The sequence below is a fragment of the Lampris incognitus genome, chromosome 11 (assembly GCF_029633865.1).
Source record: "Lampris incognitus isolate fLamInc1 chromosome 11, fLamInc1.hap2, whole genome shotgun sequence".
In the NCBI taxonomy this organism is placed as follows: Eukaryota; Metazoa; Chordata; class Actinopteri; order Lampriformes; family Lampridae; genus Lampris; species Lampris incognitus.
The window spans coordinates 11034583-11053880 of record NC_079221.1 but is presented as its reverse complement, the minus strand read 5'-3'; the positions used below and the strand labels follow the sequence as shown (position 1 = coordinate 11053880).

Genomic DNA, 19298 nt, shown 5'->3' with positions numbered 1-19298 from the left:
TAATGATATCCGTCCAGTGGTGGAGAGAACCGAATAGAAGCATATTTGGGATAGCATCCTTACAACATTGCGTTTCTCATGTGGGACGCACACACACACATATACACACACACACACACACACACACACACACACACACACACACACACACACTTCCGTTCAGAAATCAAGCAGACCGCATGTCTAACCATGGACCACACGTTTCTGCCTAAAAAACATTTAAGAAAGTTTATTTCCACAAGAATTGTCAGAGAGACATAAAACAGGCAGTATTTTACACTTCTCAGAGCAAGTGTTTCTCTACTTGGACTCCATGCATGTCAAAAAAACTTAAAAAAGTTATTTAGAACTTTTGATGACTCAATTAATGCACTTCGAGCGTCCGCAGTGGAGGGGGGGGGGGTTTTTGATAGTGCAGTTATCCCAGAGACTGGGTCGCAACCCACAGGTGTTTTGGTTGCCAAATCAAATCTCCTGCGATGGGTTGCCAAATAAAATTTTGCAGAATTACTTTCATAGTCTTTTATTTATAGCTGCAGTACACCTTTGAGCCACATGAGGAAGCTTGTCGGTAATTCTATCACACTTGGTTTCCGCCAGAAATAGACTGAACGCCGCACCCGATATGCACGTTGCGCTCTCCTCTTGTACACCAGACTGGAATGCAACACTAAAAAGCAAACAGGCCCACCTACCACATGAGCAGGGGCAAGCAAAATTAATATGCACAACCGGATATCTGAACTAGGCCTGGAAAGAGAATAGCCAGGATAAGTACATAGCAAATAATGGGCCTAATGAGATTTGATGTGGAATAGAGCTGATGTGGTTAACGAATTGATTGTTGACTGTTTGATAAAGCTGCACTTGAACACAAGCCTACTTGTTCTGGTGATAGGTGTGAGCGTTTCAAAAAACTTTCAACAAGAAGCATGTTTTTGATAATGGATTACATTTAAATAGCGCTTTATCTAGCCACCCGAAGTACATCACAGGGAAGGGGGAAAACTCACCTCAACCACCACCAATGTGTAGCACCCACCTGGATGATGCACGGCAGCCATTTTGCGCCAGAACGCTCAACCACACATCAGCTTGAGGTGGAGAGGGAGGAACCATTGAGCCAATTATATGGGGGGATGATTAGGTGGCTAGATGGAGAGCCAGGTTGGGAATGTAGCCAGGACACCGGGGAACCCCCTACTCTTTGTGGTAAGTGCCATGGGACCTTTAATGAGCACAGTGAGTCAGGACCTCGGTTTAATGTCTCATCCGAAGGACGGCATCTCCTACAGCACAGTGTCCCCGTCACTGCACTGGGGCATTGGGATTTAATATTTGTTGTTTTTATTAGGACCAGAGAGAAGACTGCCCCCTACTGGCCCACCAACGCCACTTCCAGCAGCAACTCAGTTTTCCCAGGAGGTCTCCCATTCAAGTAGTAGCCAAGCCCACACCTGCTTCGCTTCTGTCATTGGCAGAGCCAGGGTACATGTTGGTATGGCTGCCCACCGGAACATTCCTAGCACTGAATGTTCGTACTGTTCTGATAAACGTACAATAACGCTGAATCTAATGAGAGGCGAGCGTACATACTGTTTGTTTCACTGAAAAAAACTAGAAGCTGTATATTGCTGTATAATGTGTATATTGTTTTACTGATGAGAGGAGGTAAAAAGATAACCTGTTAACTCTGCCTAAATGTATTTACAGGAAGTCCCCGGATTATGAACAAGGTCTGTTTTTGAGTCTGTTTGTAAACCACATCTGTATGTAAGTCAGAGCAGTTACATACAGTTCACATCCAGGGTCAATTAATCAAATGTTTGTCTCAGTATATAGTATATATTTTACCTAAAACAAACCTACCGCACGCCTCACCCAGTGACTTCCTGACCATTCGACTACCCGTGACCACAAACTCGCATCAGGGATGAGCACCGCTTCCAATGTCTCGCTGTGTACGACGCAAACATTTTGCAGAACATTTGAGATACTGTTACAGAGAGTTGTGTGCTGTCTTACCTCCGTATACCTCAGACGTAGAGGCTAGAAGGAGTCTGGCACCCACCCGCTTGGCCAGCCCTAAGACACAAAACAAGACAGTGAGATTACAGCCAATGCTTTGGAAGAGACCAAGCAGATAAAACACGGGGTTAAAACCCGGTGACGTGTGGAACAGGAAGTTCCCTCCTGGCTGTGTTGTGTACGTAACACTGCATGTGGCTTTGTATTTCACACATCCTGTTTCTCTCCTGTTCCTTGGTGATCCGAGGCACTTTTTTTGGACCCCCCCCCCTTTTCTCCCCAATTGTATTGGGCCTATTACCCCACTGCTCCTGCTGCTCCACCCCCTCTGCCGATCCGGGGAGGGCTGCAGACTACCACATGCCTCCTCTGATACATGTGGAGTCGCCAGCCGCTTCTTTTCCCCTGACAGTGTGGAGTTTCACCAGCGGGGCATAGCACGTGGGAGGATCACGCTATTCTCCCCAGTTCCAAATAGGCGCCCTGACCGACCAGAGGAGGCGCTAGTGCAGCGACCAGGACACATACCCACATCCGGCTTCCCACCCACAGACACGCTCAATTGTGTCTGTAGGGACGCCCGACCAAGCCGGAGGTAACATGGGGTTTCAAACTGCTGATCCCCATGTTGGTAGGCAACGGAATAGACCGCCACACCACCTGGACCCTACAGCCACATTTATACAGAATGCACTTGACGTGACATGCACTCTATGATGCCTGTTAGTGACACACCAACCTACTTGCCAACTGCTGACTGTTTTAAGTGGCTTTGGATAAGGTTTCTGTTTAATGAGTAAATGTAGGTGTAAGAAGGTGGAGGTCAGCGAGAGAGAATGATTGTAATTCAACAAAGCACAGCAATGCAGAAGCACAAGGTGGAAAGAAACTGGGTCAGCTGATCAGTCGGGTTGAAAAAGATGTCAAATACTTCTTGTGCATTTCAGTACAAGGGTATTACTCAGAAGTAATTATATATATATATATATATATATATATATATATATATATATATATATATATATATATATATATATATATATATATATATATATATACACTACCGTTCAAAAGTTTGGGATCACCCAAACAATTTTGTGTTTGCCATGAAAAGTCACACTTATTCACCACCATATGTTGTGAAATGAATAGAAAATAGAATCAAGACATTGACAAGGTTAGAAATAATGATTTGTATTTGAAATAAGATTTTTTTTACATCAAACTTTGCTTTCGTCAAAGAATCCTCCATTTGCAGCAATTACAGCATTGCAGACCTTTGGCATTCTAGCTGTTAATTTGTTGAGGTAATCTGGAGAAATTGCACCCCACGCTTCCAGAAGCAGCTCCCACAAGTTGGATTGGTTGGATGGGCACTTCTTGCGTACCATACGGTCAAGCTGCTCCCACAACAGCTCAATGGGGTTCAGATCTGGTGACTGCGCTGGCCACTCCATTACCGATAGAATACCAGCTGCCTGCTTCTGCTCTAAATAGTTCTTGCACAATTTGGAGGTGTGTTTAGGGTCATTGTCCTGTTGTAGGATGAAATTGGCTCCAATCAAGCGCTGTCCACTGGGTATGGCATGGCGTTGCAAAATGGAGTGATAGCCTTCCTTATTCAGAATCCCTTTTACCCTGTACAAATCTCCCACCTTACCAGCACCAAAGCAACCCCAGACCATCACATTACCTCCACCATGCTTAACAGATGGCATCAGGCATTCTTCCAGCATCTTTTCATTTGTTCTGCGTCTCACAAACGTTCTTCTTTGTGATCCAAACACCTCAAACTTGGATTCATCCGTCCACAACACTTTTTTCCAGTCTTCCTCTGTCCAATGTCTGTGTTCTTTTGCCCATCTTAATCTTTTTCTTTTATTGGTCAGTCTCAGATATGGCTTTTTCTTTGCTACTCTGCCCTGAAGCCCAGAATCCCGCAGCCGCCTCTTCACTGTAGATGTTGACACTGGTGTTTTGCGGGTACTATTTAATGAAGATGCCAGTTGGGGACCTGTGAGGCGTCTGTTTCTCAAACTAGAGACTCTAATGTACTTATCTTCTTGCTCAGTTGTGCAACGCGGCCTCCCACTTCTTTTTCTACTCTGGTTAGAGCCTGTTTGTGCTGTCCTCTGAAGGGAGTAGTACACACCGGTGTAGGAAATCTTCAATTTCTTAGCAATTTCTCGCATGGAATAGCCTTCATTTCTAAGAACAAGAATAGACTGTCGAGTTTCAGATGAAAGTTCTCTTTTTCTGGCCATTTTGAGCGTTTAATTGACCCCACAAATGTGATGCTCCAGAAACTCAATCTGCTCAAAGGAAGGTCAGTTTTGTAGCTTCTGTAACGAGCTAAACTGTTTTCAGATGTGTGAACATGATTGCACAAGGGTTTTCTAATCATCAGTTAGCCTTCTGAGCCAATGAGCAAACACATTGTACCATTAGAACACTGGAGTGATAGTTGCTTGAAATGGGCCTCTATACACCTATGTAGATATTGCACCAAAAACCAGACATTTGCAGCTAGAATAGTCATTTACCACATTAGCAATGTATAGAGTGTATTTCTTTAAAGTTAAGACTAGTTTAAAGTTATCTTCATTGAAAAGTACAGTGCTTTTCCTTCAAAAATATGGACATTTCAATGTGATCCCAAACTTTTGAACGGTAGTGTATATACATACACACACACATACATACACATCTGCATCTTTATCTGGTTGTCTGTATCAGTCAGTCGGAGTAAGCGTAACATGATTATGACACATTGATTTTTGCTCAATCTTGCAATTTAGGTCAAGTCAATTTTATTTGTGTAGCCCAATATCACAAATCACAAATTTGCCTCCCGGGGCTTTACAGCAACACATCCTGTCCTTAGACCCTCGCATCGGATAAGCAATTTACTGGTGCATGAACACCTATTTTTCGAGACTGCTATTAAAGGTCACCAGGTGCAGTGAACTGGATGTTGTTTGCACAACACAAACACAAAAATAGAGCGAGAACGGCAGACAGCAATGCTGTTTTGGTGTTCTGCAATAAAAATAATGAATGGAAAAATACAAATACAAGCAGAAGAAATGCTGCAACATGCTTGCTTGAGGACATGGACACTGCACAATATAAGAAAGGACTGAATGTAGTGGAGGAGCATGGTATTTTGTCCGTAATGGTGAAATGGCCACAGGCTGGTTATCAAACAAATGACCACGTTGGGGGTCTTAGGAAATCCTGTTATTTTGTACCATGCGTCAGTCAAAATGCTGCCTTCAAACTGATTCCTCCCAGTAATCATGGGGCTGGTGTGCTTGTAAATGTAGTCAGTGTGTCAAATGGTTGCAAAAATCTCCTGGATGGAGTGGAGCTACTCCACACTGACATCCTCAGCGTGGCCGTATCGTTTTTCAGATTTCCAAGTGTTTCTGTAATTTTTTAGTAGAGAAACGCGGGAGAGAGACAAACCACGGTAATCAAATTAGCACAATGCTTCAGAAAAATCAAACTTCACAAACTTTTTCTTTTTTTACTTTTGGGAAGACTACAGCTCATCATGTGGTATTTTGTAATAATCAGTTAATCCATCCATCCATCCATCCATCCATCCATTATCCAAGCCGCTTATCCAACTCAAGGTCGCAGGGATGCTGGAGCCTATCCCTGCAGTCATTGGGCAGCAGGCGGGGAGACACCCTGGACAGGCCGCCAGGCCATCACACAGGGCCAACACACACACACACACACACACACACACACACACACACACACACACACACACACACACACACACACACACACACTTAGGGGCAATTTAGTTGCCCTGTGATGGACTGGCGGCCTGTCCAGGGTGTCTCCCCACCTGCCACCCAATGACTGCTGGGATAGGCTTCAGCATCCCCGCGACCCTGAGAGCGGGATAAGCGGTTCAGATAATGGATAGATGGATAGTATTGGCTGATTCACCTGACCTACATGTCTTTGGACTGTGGGAGGAAACCAGAGAACCCGGAGGAAACCCACACAGACACGGGGAGAACATGCAGACTCCACACAGAGGACGACCCGGGACAACTCCACCAAGGTTGGACTACCCTGGGGCTCGAACCCAGGACCTTCTTGAGTGAGGCAACCGCGCTAACCACTGCGTGACCGTGCCATCTAAAATCAATTCGGTTAGGTTTTTCTCTCACACACACAGTTCCTCCGGATCTTCTCAGCAGGTCTCCGCTCACTAGTACATCAGCAGTATAAATCAGTATAACCAATTAAGCACAAGATTGTCTTACAAGACAAGCACAGCACAAGTTAAGCTGATCCACATCTTTTAAACTATATATCAGCATGTGGAGCTTTATCAAACACTTACACATAATCCTTAACTCATATCTCTCATCTACAGTGTAAACTGTGTGTTATTTTTTAAAGCTGGCAAGCGGGATTTGTATTCCTTCCTCCTGAGCATTTAAGCCATCTTAGCCGTGCAGCGCCCGGGCACCAACTCCAGCTCATTTTGTTGCCTTGCCTCGGCCAGGGTTAACCCCGACACACGTCTGTGATGAATGAATGAAGTGATGAATCATGAACAGAGACTGAACAAACACTGGCTCCAAACAACCTAGATTTACAAAATATACTTGATCTTTGAGGACACCTTGCTGTTCAACATATCTGCAAAGTCAACATTTTAAATCTCTATCCAATGGGTGTCCGGGTAGTGTAGCGGTCTATTTCGTTGCCTACCAACACAGGGATCACCAGTTCAAATCCCCGTGTTACCTCCGGCTTGGCTGGGCGTCCCAACAGACCCAATTGGCCGTGCCTGCGAGTGGGAAGCCGGACGTGGGTATGTGTCCTGGTCGCTGCATTAGCGCCTCCTCTGGTCGGTTGGGGCACCTGTTCGGGGGGGGGGGGGAATAGCGTGATCCTCCCACGCGCTACATCCCCTGGTGAAACTCCTCACTGTCAGGTGAAAAGAAGCGGCTGGCGACTCCACATGTATCGGAGGAGGCATGTGGTAGTCTGCAGCCCTCCCCGGATCGGCAGAGCAGGTGGAGCAGCGAGCCGGATGGCTCAGAAGAGTGGGGTAATTGGCGGGATACAATTGGGGAGAAAAAGGGGGATAAATCAACAAAAAAAAAAGTAGTTTCTTGTACTTTTACTTTAGCACTGGTTTTGCTCTTAGCTGCTTGTTTAGATGCACTTATGACCTCTGATGACTAGTAGTTCTCCTCGTTTCCTACGTTAAATGCACTTACTGTAAGACGCTTTGGATAAAAGCGTTGGCTAAATGACTGTAATGTAATGTAATGTAGAGAGGGTCTTCTTCCTGCTGTCAAAGCTAATGGACCAGTAATGCTCCCTGCCTTTGAATCCTGACATGGAGCTATTTTACCGGTTCTCTCGTCCCAAAACAACAAGATGTATTAGTTGCACATCTATTTCTTTTGATTTTTTTTCCAATTTCTTTAATGTTGCTCATTTTTGGTCAGTTCAGCTCATAGTCCATACCATCGGTACTGTCAGTAGAAATCCCTTGCCAACAGCAGCAGACTCTTCAACTGCTTCGCTGATGCTCAGTAACTACAGCTGTGTGATTACACAACTAAACTCACTGATGAACAGCAAAACTACCTTATCCTTCCTACCAACACACTAGATGAGCACACAAGCGTATGATCGCGTGCACGCAAACACACACACCGAGCACTTTGACCAGATGATCTGGGTTCCAGTTAGCCTCCTTTTTCCAGTGGAACAACAACTATGTGCAGAAACAACCCAAATTGTCAACACAACCGTCTCCACACATGCAGACAAGCTGTCTGCTCTCTCAGTCTCTATTATCATATGGAATGTAGTATTAAGATGCTACGCTTATACTGAGAGAGGGTGAAACACACACACACACACACACACACACACACACACACACACACACACACACACACACACACACACACACACACACACACACACACATAGTTCCCATGACAACCTACCAAACAAATAATTGCGAACTGTTTTGATAAATGGCTGCCTAGTGCGGAGTGTTTGCACGTGCACACACGCACACACACACACACGCACACACACACACAGCCCTCTAACCTCCGCATAAGAAATCACACAGAAGATGGGGATGAAAAAACTATTGAGTATGTAGACAGGCTCAGAATGAAGCCAAAAGAAAACATGGAAGGTCCACATGTTACACAAGAAGAAGAAAGAAGAAGAGAAGAAGAAGAAGGCCACTTCATTTTTGTCATTGTGCAGTTGTTCGGTTACAATGAAATGTGTTCTCTGCATTTAAGCCATCCTATTGTATAGAAACAGCAGGCAGCTGCAGCGCCCAGGGACCAACTCCAGTCCTTCTTTCCACTGCCTTGCTCAGGGGCACAAGCAGGTATATTAACCCTAACATGCAAACTCCACACAGAAAGATCCTGGGACAGCCTGGGGTTCGAACCCAGGACCTTCCTGCTGGGAGGCGACAGTGCTGACCACTGGGCCGCCGGGCCGCCCAGTGCGAGGAAAGGTAGCGAGTGTGTGCGTGGACAGACATTTTGCGTGTGTAACCTGTTGGTTACTCTGAAATGAGTATGAAGAGTCTCTGCACTCTACTGTGCAAGTGTGGCACATAGGTTGTGTTTTGATTCTGACTGGGATTCACAAACCCCGCTCATGTGTCATTTTCGGTATAAATCAAGACATGAGCAGGCCCGTGAGCATTGACACTGAATGTTGTAAGTGGAGCCATGCTTGGCTCGAGTCAGGGCCGATCTCTTCAGTTGGCGGTTGCTCTTTAAAGCCACAGACATCCAGCCCCACTGAACCATTGTTTTTGTGTTGTTTTTTCCAGTTAAGAATGGTCACAAAACCTGTTGTTTATGTTGTCTCATATGCTACAAGGCTTAGCCAGAACAAACGGAAGTTTATCCATCCATCCGTCCATTATCCGAACTGCTTATCCTGCTGTCAGGGTCGCGGGGATGCTGGAGCCTATCCCTGCAGTCACTGGGCGGCAGGCGGGGGAGACACCCTGGACAGGCTGCCAGGCCATCACAGGGTCGACATGTTTTTGTCCGTCGCAACGACGAGGACCATCTAGTCATGCTCTGATGGATGACTGATGACTTGCGCGATGATTAAAGTGAGGAAGAGTTGTGCATCATCAACCCCACTGTCTCGTCCGAGACCACCTACTACCAGTGGCGAGACTAAAGGAGACGACTGGCGATGGAGACGGATGCAGATTTTTCCTCAGGGTTTCTTCCCGAAGCCTTTCCCATAAATGAGTATACCCGCAAGGCAGCAGAGGTTTTAAATCAGAGTTGTCCGTCTCCTAGATGAACTGCCTGACAAGGCTAACGAGCTTCATCTACCCGACACACACACACACACACACACATTTGTACCTAGGGGCAATTTAGTACGGCTGATTCACCTGACCTACATGTCTTTATACTGTGGGAGGAAACCGGAGCACCGGGGGAAACCCATGCAGACACGGGGAGAACATGCAAACTCCACACAGAAGATGATCTGGGACGACCCCCAAGGTTGGACTACCCCAGGGCTCGAACCCAGGACCTTCTTGCTGTAAGGCGACCGTGCTAACCACTGCGCCACCTATATTTATATTATTTTGCCAGTAAATAAAAGCTATAAACACGTTAACCTGTTCGCTAGCGAGTGGAAACCGAATGGGTTCTCTGCCAGTTGTGGCTCGGTATTTACACCAGGGAGTCAAAAGTAACAATGCATGTTGTTATATTTGGTCTGAGACTGAATGACTGTTGGTTGTTGAGCAAGACAAGCCACAGCGCCGGAGACACGGCATCCCTTGGTTGCCATGACAACCACTGTCGTAAAGACAGCTGTAAGTGACGTTGCTAAATTTATGAAAGAGTTGTAAATGGAGAATCAGTAGTAATGATAAAGTGTTAATTGGTATTGTAATTTAGGAATCAGATCATCATTTTGTATAGTTGGAAATGACATTTAAGATAAGATATTGTAATACGTTGCATTTATTCTATGATTTTGATTAGAATTTAGATGTTATTGTGATGTTGCATATTGTTGATGATTGTTATCCCCACCAGGCGGACAACCTGGAGGGGATTATGAGTTTGGTCATGTGTGTGTGTGTGTGTGTGTGTGTGTCTGTGTGTGTGCGTGCGTGCGTATCTGTCTGCTGCTAATCTCGCATACTACTGGGCTTGTCAACCTAATATTTTTTGTGCACAGTTATGACTGCGTGATTAAGGACCTCTTGTGGTTGCGGTGATTCGAAACCCTTGAAAAACTGTTTCAAACCGCAGTTGAGTGCTAAATCCTCAGCTGGTTTTTCGCTCAAGTCCAAGCAGCATGGTGGCCCAGTGGTTAGTGCTGTTGCCTCACAGCAAGAAGTTCCTGGCTTCGAACCCCAGGCCGTCCCAGGTCCATTCTGTGTGGAGTTTGCATGTTCTCCCGTGTCTGTGTGGGTTTTCTCCGGGTGCTCCGGTTTCCTCCCACCATCAAAAAGACATGCATGTTAGGGTTAATACTCCTGTCTGTGCCCTTGAGCAAGGCAATGGAAAGAAGAACTGGAGTTGGTCCCCGGGCACTGCACAGCTGCTACCTACTGCTGCTAGCTACATGGCTGCCCACTGTTTCTAGTATGTGTGTATGTGTGTTGGGATGGGTCAAATGCAGATGAATTTCCCAATGGGGATCAATAAAGTACATCTCAACATCTTGCTGAATGATTCAGATTCAGACAACTTTATCTATCCCAGAAGGGCAATTCAGTTTTATAATCTACCCAGACCATACACAAACTCACAGACAAGTGGCAACCATCAGTATGTCAGAGACAATAGACAGATCAGTACATGAGCAAGATACACACTGTCACCCTCGTCTGGTCTTGCTTGCAGACCACACGAGGACCAGGTGAAGAATAAAAGTTCACACAAGTTAAAAGAATAAATAAATTAATAAGTGAAGCATCCTAAGATGCATTGCACGTTACATTCCACCACTACATTCAGTGAACGTACAGGCCCACAAGCCAAGTGAAAAACAAACAAGGTATAAACCAACTATTGTGGTTTAAAACAATATAAAGCATTCATTCAAAATGACTAATCTCGGCATTTAACAGCCTGATAGCAGAAGGAATGAAGGACTTAGAATAGCGATTTGTTTTCCCAGGGGGCGCTTTATAGCGCCGGCCTGAGGGCATTACAGCGAATTCACTGGACAGGACATGGTCAGATTGGCTAATAATTCCTTCTGCTTTCTGGGCCACACGTTTCTGCCAGAGGGGGCACAAGTCTCTCTGCTGGACTCTGATTATCTTGGAGCAGATCTTAACCATACTGTTTAGGCTATTCCTGTCCTTCACAGTCAACCCCTTAAACCAACAAATAAAGGAAAAAGTTAAAAGACTTTCAATAAATGACTGGTAGAAAATACATAAGATGGGCTTGCAGCCATTAAAGGAGTTAAGCTTCTGCAGTAAGGGAATTCTTTGTTGTCCACACTTGACAATCGAATATGTGTTCACATCGAACTTGAGTTGGGAGTCGAACACAGTTCCCAAGTACTTATAAGTGTCAACAATTAGAACATCCTCGCCATGTATCATGCCAGCTTTGGGTTTATCACTGTTCCTCCTAAAATCAATGATAAGTTCCTTAGTTTTTGACACATTAAGGTCAAGGAAGTTATCATTTCACCAGCCAACAAAGGCAGGTAGGGCACAACCGTGATCCGACTCCGAGCCCTGAAGAAGAGACAAAAGTGCGGCATCGTCAGAGAATTTCGCCAGGTTGCTTGCTACCCTCTTTAGAAGACCTGCAGCTGTCTGTATACAAAATAAAAAGCATGGGGGGAAAGAATGCAACCCTGCGGTGAGCCCGTTTGAGACCAGGACATTGGACATGACTCCATTAACTAAAACCTGCTGGATTCTGTCTGTTAAGAAGTTTAAAAGCAACATTAAAAGCTGATCAGGTAAATTAATTTCTTGAGAGGAACGCCGGAGTGAAAGATCCTTTTCTTTTTATTAATAACGGATTTGAGCTCTTTAGCTGTCTGAGGCTTGTTATTTGGGTAAGTAACAACCTTTTTGGCTGGGATAACTGTGTCAATACAGAATGTGACATAAGACGAGATAGTGTCAGAAAGTTCATCAATATCGTCACAAGCATCATAAAAACATCGCCAGTCAGTGCAATCAAAACATGTCTGAAGAGAGGAGACGCTGTCCTCTGACCAAGTCTTTACTTGTTTCTCCCCACACTCCAGATGCCTGAAGGAGGGTTTGTACATGGGCATAAGATACACACTGTTATGGTACGGCGCACCAAAGGAAGGCATGGGCAAGGACTTGTAAGCGCCACACACCGAACCGTAACACAGGTCTATCGTGGTGTTCTTCTGTGTGGTGGAACAAGTCACATACTGTTCATATGTTCTCAGGGTCTTGTTTATAATACAGTGGTTAAAATCTCCAAGGATAAATTTGGGGGCATCCAGGCAGATTGAATCGAGCCTGTGTATTACGTCGGCAATCAGTTGTGCAGCGGTGGACGCATTAGCTCGAGGATGAATGTACACTATCGTGAAGAACAGCTGTTGAAATTCACGGGGCAAGCAGTAAAGTTTGAGTGAGACTGACAACAGTTCAATGTCAGGGGTACATATCTTCTCCCGAACCACAGCGGTGTTGCAGTTGCAGCGATTCCCTCCCTCTCCACCTCAAGCTGATGTGCGGTGAGTGTTCTGGCACAAAATAGCTGATGTGAAAACCACACAGATCGATCTCATGCCAAGGATAAGTGATGTATTTAGGAACACAATCCTAGCTTACAGTGCGTATTTTCTGGCTCATATAAAAAAAAAAAGCATTACAGAAAAATAAACAAGTTCTTTTCTTTTCCTGGTCGTTGGTAAACCATCCTCTGACTAAATCTAGTTCACAAATTTCAATTTTATTTTTCTTGCAGGAGGTACTGCCCAAGCTTTTTTTTCCTAAACTATGGCACTTTCCCTTAGTATTTTGTGTAGTCCCCCAACAGCAGCCAAGTAGTCCCAGTGTCCTTGGCCAGTCGACTGTTTACAGCCAGCACCTTCTAATCCAATATATCCATCCAACAGCAAACGGCACGATGGAGTTACTAGGGTCATGGATAGGCTGGACCATTTGCAAAATATTGACTGACTGACAAGCGCTTCACAATCTTCTCTATTTGCTCTAACATCTGATTCCCCACCAGGCACAATGGAAGGCAGATTTGATATCGCATACAGTAGAAAATACTGGGTTATTAGAAAGCTTAGTCTACTTACCATGTTGATGTAGCAATAAAGTTTAAAGGAACCCATAATAATTGCAGAGCTTATTTTGAACATCTGATAATGCAGCAGTAAAGCAGGGATCAGACTACGTGATATTTTTGTCTTTGACAACGGTCACCGTGTCAGATTAGGCAATCATAGAGCCTTAAATTTTTGCCGTGTCTTGGCCGGGAGACTGGCAACACTACAAGCATGACCCCGACCAATCATCATATGCTGTCTTTCACAACCTTGTGTGAGTTTATAGGTCATCAAGGAGGAGGGTCAAGAAATTGTCAATCATGGCTACAGAAACGCTATGTGTGATGCTGGCAGTCTTTTGTTGTGAAACGGAAAAAAAAAAAGATTGATGATGCTGTTATGGCTAGTGCTACTGGGAATGCTAACCTAGCATAGCTTAACCAGCTACTCAACAGGTTGCTGAAGTGCCTCCGCTACTTCTCACCAACATTTAACCTGTCTTTTTTTGACTCTGTCATGGTACTCTCTCGAGGAAACGTCAAAAAGGCAGGGGTGTTGTTGCCTTGCCCAACGAACCTTTCCTCGGTTTCGTCGTTCCACCTGACAGCATCGCTTTCTCTTTGACATGTTTACATATGTGCGCCAGAGAGCACTCTGTCATTCTATTGGTCAACGTCAAGGAACCCGTTATAGGAGATGTCCGACTAGACAGGAAAATACAAAACATTCTGACATGTAGGGTGTCCAAGATGCCACATCAGTGGTCTTCAATTATGTCACACAACACGGGGTGAAGCTGTCCAGTCGTCGTTCCTGGCATTCATAATCAGGCCCGACACTGGAAATTTGTCAGAGACGTCAAAATCAGGCTGAAATCATGCAGTCGGATCCTGGCATAACTTAGGGAGGCAAGACTTGGAGGAGTTTTGCAAATGGCTTATTGTGGTGATGATGATTGGTTTCAAATGTTCAATTAAACTGGGAAATTTGGAAGTCCTGTGATCTGTCAAAACAATCCTTTGCCTGGATATAGTGTAGATTACACACTGGACAAACACCACCTATATTTGACCTAGACCAGAACGTTAATCCTGTCTTTCATTCTGGTCAGGCACTGGACAAGCTGACATTGCTACATGGAGGCTGGTTGTGGGCTGGGACTCACCTAGCATGTTGAGAGTGCCTATGGTGTTGGTCTTCAGAGTCTTGATGGGGTTGTACATGTAGTTGGGAGGGGAAGCTGGAGATGCCAAATGATAGATCTGGTCCACTGTGGGAAGGAAGAGAATACAAAATACATCCATGAATTATTTTAAACATTAAATTATACATGTTCTCTGTATTGAGACTAGGTTTATATTATGGTTTAAAATTTTTATACACATATAGATACACATACATACTCTCATACACAGAATACATAAAAATTATATCCCTATTGCAGGCAGTTACAATAATGATTTATACTATAGGAAAGCACATTCGAATTGAAGGAATAAAAAAAAAGCTTTTTCTCACGCTGTCCAATAATTGTATCAGGGAAGCAAGGTGATGAATGATTTATTAATCCATTTCTGTCTTTCACTTAATGTTGAAGACGCTACTGTGTGACAGGCACACTTGGCTTTAATGGCGTTGCCGTGAGCAAGCCTTGATGTAGGCCAGAACAGGATAACAGCAGTGATGAAGATTGAGAAATAAAGCATGGAGAAAAATGCAAGAATAATTGATACCATCTGAAGGGAATTACAATTTGGTCAAAAAATAGCTTCGGTTGCGTAAGCAGTCAAATGCCATCCTCTTGCGTCACAACGTACTAAAGTCAAACCTAACTGTCTCTCTAGAGCAGTAGCTCTCAAAGTGGGATTTGCGGACCCTCAGCCAGGGGGTCCGTGAAATAATTTAGCTATAAATGATTAAATTGTGCTACATCATTAAAAAGTGCCTATCTACAGATGGGGACCATTTTCGCCAGCCAATAAAACAATCATATTGTGCCCATTACTACCACCCATAGGGAGTAAGTGGTACTAACATGATTCAAATTGAAATGTGTTTCTGTTTATCACTATGAAACATTTAGGATTAAGTATTAAGTATTTAGGATTAAAAGTTTTAGAACACAAATAGTTCCAATGGCATCTAAGGGTACAAATGGTAGTAAGCATATGCTTAATCGGCGTTACTATTATAAGGGGGCCCTTTGAAAAAGTTCTCCCCTGTAAGGGGTCCCTGGCCCTAAAAAGTTTGAGAACTCCTGCTCTAGAGGACACACATGAAAAATTGGTTCCTCTTGGCTCATTCCCTATTCAAGAAAAAGACAATAAAATCCCATTATGGATGACTCATTAATGGAGATTCTCCTCAAATCACTCAGCCCTTTAGTTACAGCGGGGGTGGATCCCAGTTCTCTGACTGACCAAACATAAAACTAAAAATACAGTTTGTACAAATTAGTCTGATAATAGAGATGACAAAGGCCATGAGAGTGCACACAGTTAATAAAAGGGAAAATTCTCAGATTTTTCAGATAAGATAAGATAAGATAAGATAAGATAAGATAAGATAAGATACTTTATTGTCATTGTATAGATACAACGAAATTTCGTTTGGTGACTCTAAGACCAGCAACACTAGACAAGGTAAATTATTTAAAAAAAAGATAAAAACAAGAACAAACAACATTTAGTATAAACAAGTGAGGTAGTGAAAATAAGTGAGGTAGCAAAAATGACAATGAGACAATAAAAGAAAGCAGCGGCTTTTAAAGTTCAAAATACTGTGTGGGATTATTGCACATAGTAATTGTTCATATTGCAGCAGCTTTAATACCAGTTAGTCCTCAGCAGCTATAAGTAGGTGTGTGTGTGTGTGGGGGGGGGGGCAATGGAGGCAAAAGCTCTGGGGAAGAAGCTGTTCCTCAGCCTGTTAGTCCAGGTTTTGATGGTGCAGTATCTTTTCCCCGATGGCAAGGGAACAAACAGACAGTGGTGTGGGTGTGTTGTGTCTTTGCTGATGTTGCTGGCTTTCCTCTGTAGGCGGCCAGCATACACAGCATCCAGGTCCTGGAGCACAGCTCCCACAATCCTCTGTGCCGTCTTTACCACCCGGACCAAGTCAAGTTTTAAACTTACATCTATCAGTCTGCAACAGGAATAGCGTAAGAAAAACAACTGCGGTTGTTCCTGATCATTTCTGTACCTCTGGGCCGGAAGTGAAACAGTTATTTCATGTCCGCCAAGTAACGTACCACACCACCAGTTTGTGAATGGAAAAGCTGCAACCTAGTTAACTTGGGTTTCTAATTACCACTCTAATCTACTCTAATAATGCTGTTCAAAATACACATCCTCGTTCTCTCGGCTAAGGTACATCTTCAACGGTGAAAATAGCATCCTACAACACTAGGATTTAATGGATGATGATACAGAAGCTTGTGTACAGCAATGCATTCTGGTATGTGTAGGAAAGAACATCGACTTCGCCATCAATATCAGAATCAGAAATACTTAATTAATCCCCAAGGGGTAATGGGGCCCTATTACAGACACTCACGCTCTAGTAGAGAAAAATAACAAGATACATGATAACAAGAAAATAGAAATAAATAGAAACAGAAGATAAAATAAGAACTAGAAATAAGGATAAAATATGTAAACATATGTGCACCATGCGCCAGCATATAACCCTGTATTACTGCAGCATGAAACAAACAGCACAAACAAACACCCGACAGGGTACAATAAGTCGAAGGGCCAGTCTAATGACTATTGACCCAGAGTGTCTGACACTCTGAGGGAGCAGTTGTAAAGTTTGATGGCCACAGGCAGGAATGACCTCCTGTGGCGCTCTGTAGAGCATTTTGGCAGAATGAGTCTATCACTAAAAGTACTCCTGTGCCCGACCAGCACATCATGGAGTGGGTGGGAGACGTTGTCCATGATAGCGCATAACTTCAACAGCATCCTCCTCTCAGAAACCGCCGCCAGAGAGGCCAGCTCCACACCCACAACGTCTCAGCCCTTGCGGATCAGTTTATTGAGCCTGTTTGCATCCGCTACCTTCAACCTGCTTCCCCAACACACAACAGCAAACAGGAGAGCACCGGCCACCACAGACTCATACCACATCCTGAGCATTGTCTGGTAGATTTTGAAGGACCTCAGCCTCCTCAAAAAGTAGAGACGGCTCTGTCCCTTCTTGTAGAGGGCATCAGTGTTCTTAGCCCAGTCCAGTTTATTGTCTATATACACCCCCAGGTACTTGTAACATTTCACAGGGTCCACACTGACCGCCTGGATGGAAACAGGTCACTGGTGTCATGTCCCTCCTCAGATCAACAACCAGCTCCTTTGTCTTAGTCACGTTGAGCTGTAGATGGTTCCGCTCACACCATGTGAAAAAGTTTCCCACCACAGCCCTGTACTCAGCCTCCTCACCCTCGCTGATGCATCCGACTATAGCAGAGTTATCAGAGAACTTCTGAAGATGGCAGGACTCTGTGTGGTAGTTGAAGTCCGTGGTGTAGAGGGTGAAAAGGAAGGGAGACAAGACCATCCCCTGCGGAGTCCCAGTGTTGCTGACCACTCTGTCCGACACACAGTGTTGCAAGCGCACATACTGTGGTCTACCAGTAAGGTAGTCAACAATCCAGGACACAAGGAGGGCATCTACCTGCATCGCCGTCAGCTTCTCACCCAGTACAGCCAGCCGAATGGTGTTGAAGGCACTAGAGAGGTCAAAGAAAATGACTCTCACAGTGCTCACTGGCCTATCCAGATGGGCATAGGCACAGTTAAGCAGGTAAATGATGGCATCCTTAACTCCCAGTCTGGGCTGGTAGGCAAACTTGGGGGGTCTAAGTGTGGCTTGACCGTGGGCCGAAGCTGCTCCACGATAAGTCTTTCCAGGGTCTTCATAATGTGGGAGGTCAATGCTACTGGTCTGTAGTCCCTGGAGTCACTGGGACGGAACATTTTAGGCACAGGAACAAGACAGGACGTCTTCCACAGCACGGGGACCCTTTGAAGTCTAAGGCTCATGTTGAGGACATGGTGAAGATACATATATATATAGTATATATATTATTACGTAGCGAGGATTCATTGCTTCAATTGACTACATTATCCATCAGTAGTGATTGCACATACACAAAACAAATGACGAAATTTTCCTTTAAAATACTTTGAAACTGATAGCTTGCACAATCTCTGCAATGAGAAACCACATTAAAATTTTAACAAATAGTAACTATAGGTGTCATACTGCCTATCACTAGGGCACACATACACACACACTTGCTCGCTGGCTGTCCATTGTATCCAATGATGACCATCTTCTCCTATTTGTGAGTCCTTTGGTGGCTGAATAGTCCGATCCTGGATGTACGGTTGCGGTTGCAGACCGGGAATATAAAAGTGGTGCTGGGGTGGGGGTGGGGGGGTAGCTTTGCGAGCATGCCTCTTCGCACGCTTTGCTATACGGTGTTGTTTGCACTTGTTTTCCATATACTTCACTCCCTGTGAGACGTGAGAGTGCCCAATGGTGTGGCAGGATGCAATTTCCTGCAAAGAAGGATTTTTGAATCAAAGAAGGAAAGGTTGATCTGGCATCTTTTCAGTGGGGTCTTCATTTGGTCTTTGAACCGCCTCTTCTGCCCACCAGCAGTGTGTTGACCAAGGTGTAGTTGGCCGTAGAGGACTTTACGTGGGAGTCGTTGGCTGGGCATGTGAATGACATGCCCAAGCCACCTGAGTTGATGGTGATTTAGGGTAGACTCCACACTGCAACTGCCTGCCCGTTCCAACACCTCTGTGTGTGGCACTTTGTCCTCCCAAGTAATGCCAAGGATCCTCTGGCGACATCTCACATGGAAGGCCTCCAGGCTTCTGAGATGATGGATGTAGATGGTCCATGCCTCACATCCATATAGTAGTATGGAGATGCATACTGCTCTG

The 19298-nt window shown here is 44.6% G+C and overlaps 1 protein-coding gene across 2 annotated transcripts in view; it reads right to left on the bottom strand.

The window, feature by feature from the left end:
- uxs1 (UDP-glucuronate decarboxylase 1) overlaps nt 1-19298 on the bottom strand; it is a 109130-nt gene that overhangs the window by 45087 nt on the left and 44745 nt on the right. For both annotated transcript variants that reach the window (XM_056289404.1, XM_056289405.1), the window contains 2 exons: nt 14507-14611; nt 2026-2085 (listed from right to left, as the gene is read on the bottom strand). In XM_056289404.1, coding sequence (XP_056145379.1) covers nt 2026-2085; nt 14507-14611 — 165 coding nt within the window. The remainder of the gene's footprint in view (nt 1-2025; nt 2086-14506; nt 14612-19298) is intronic.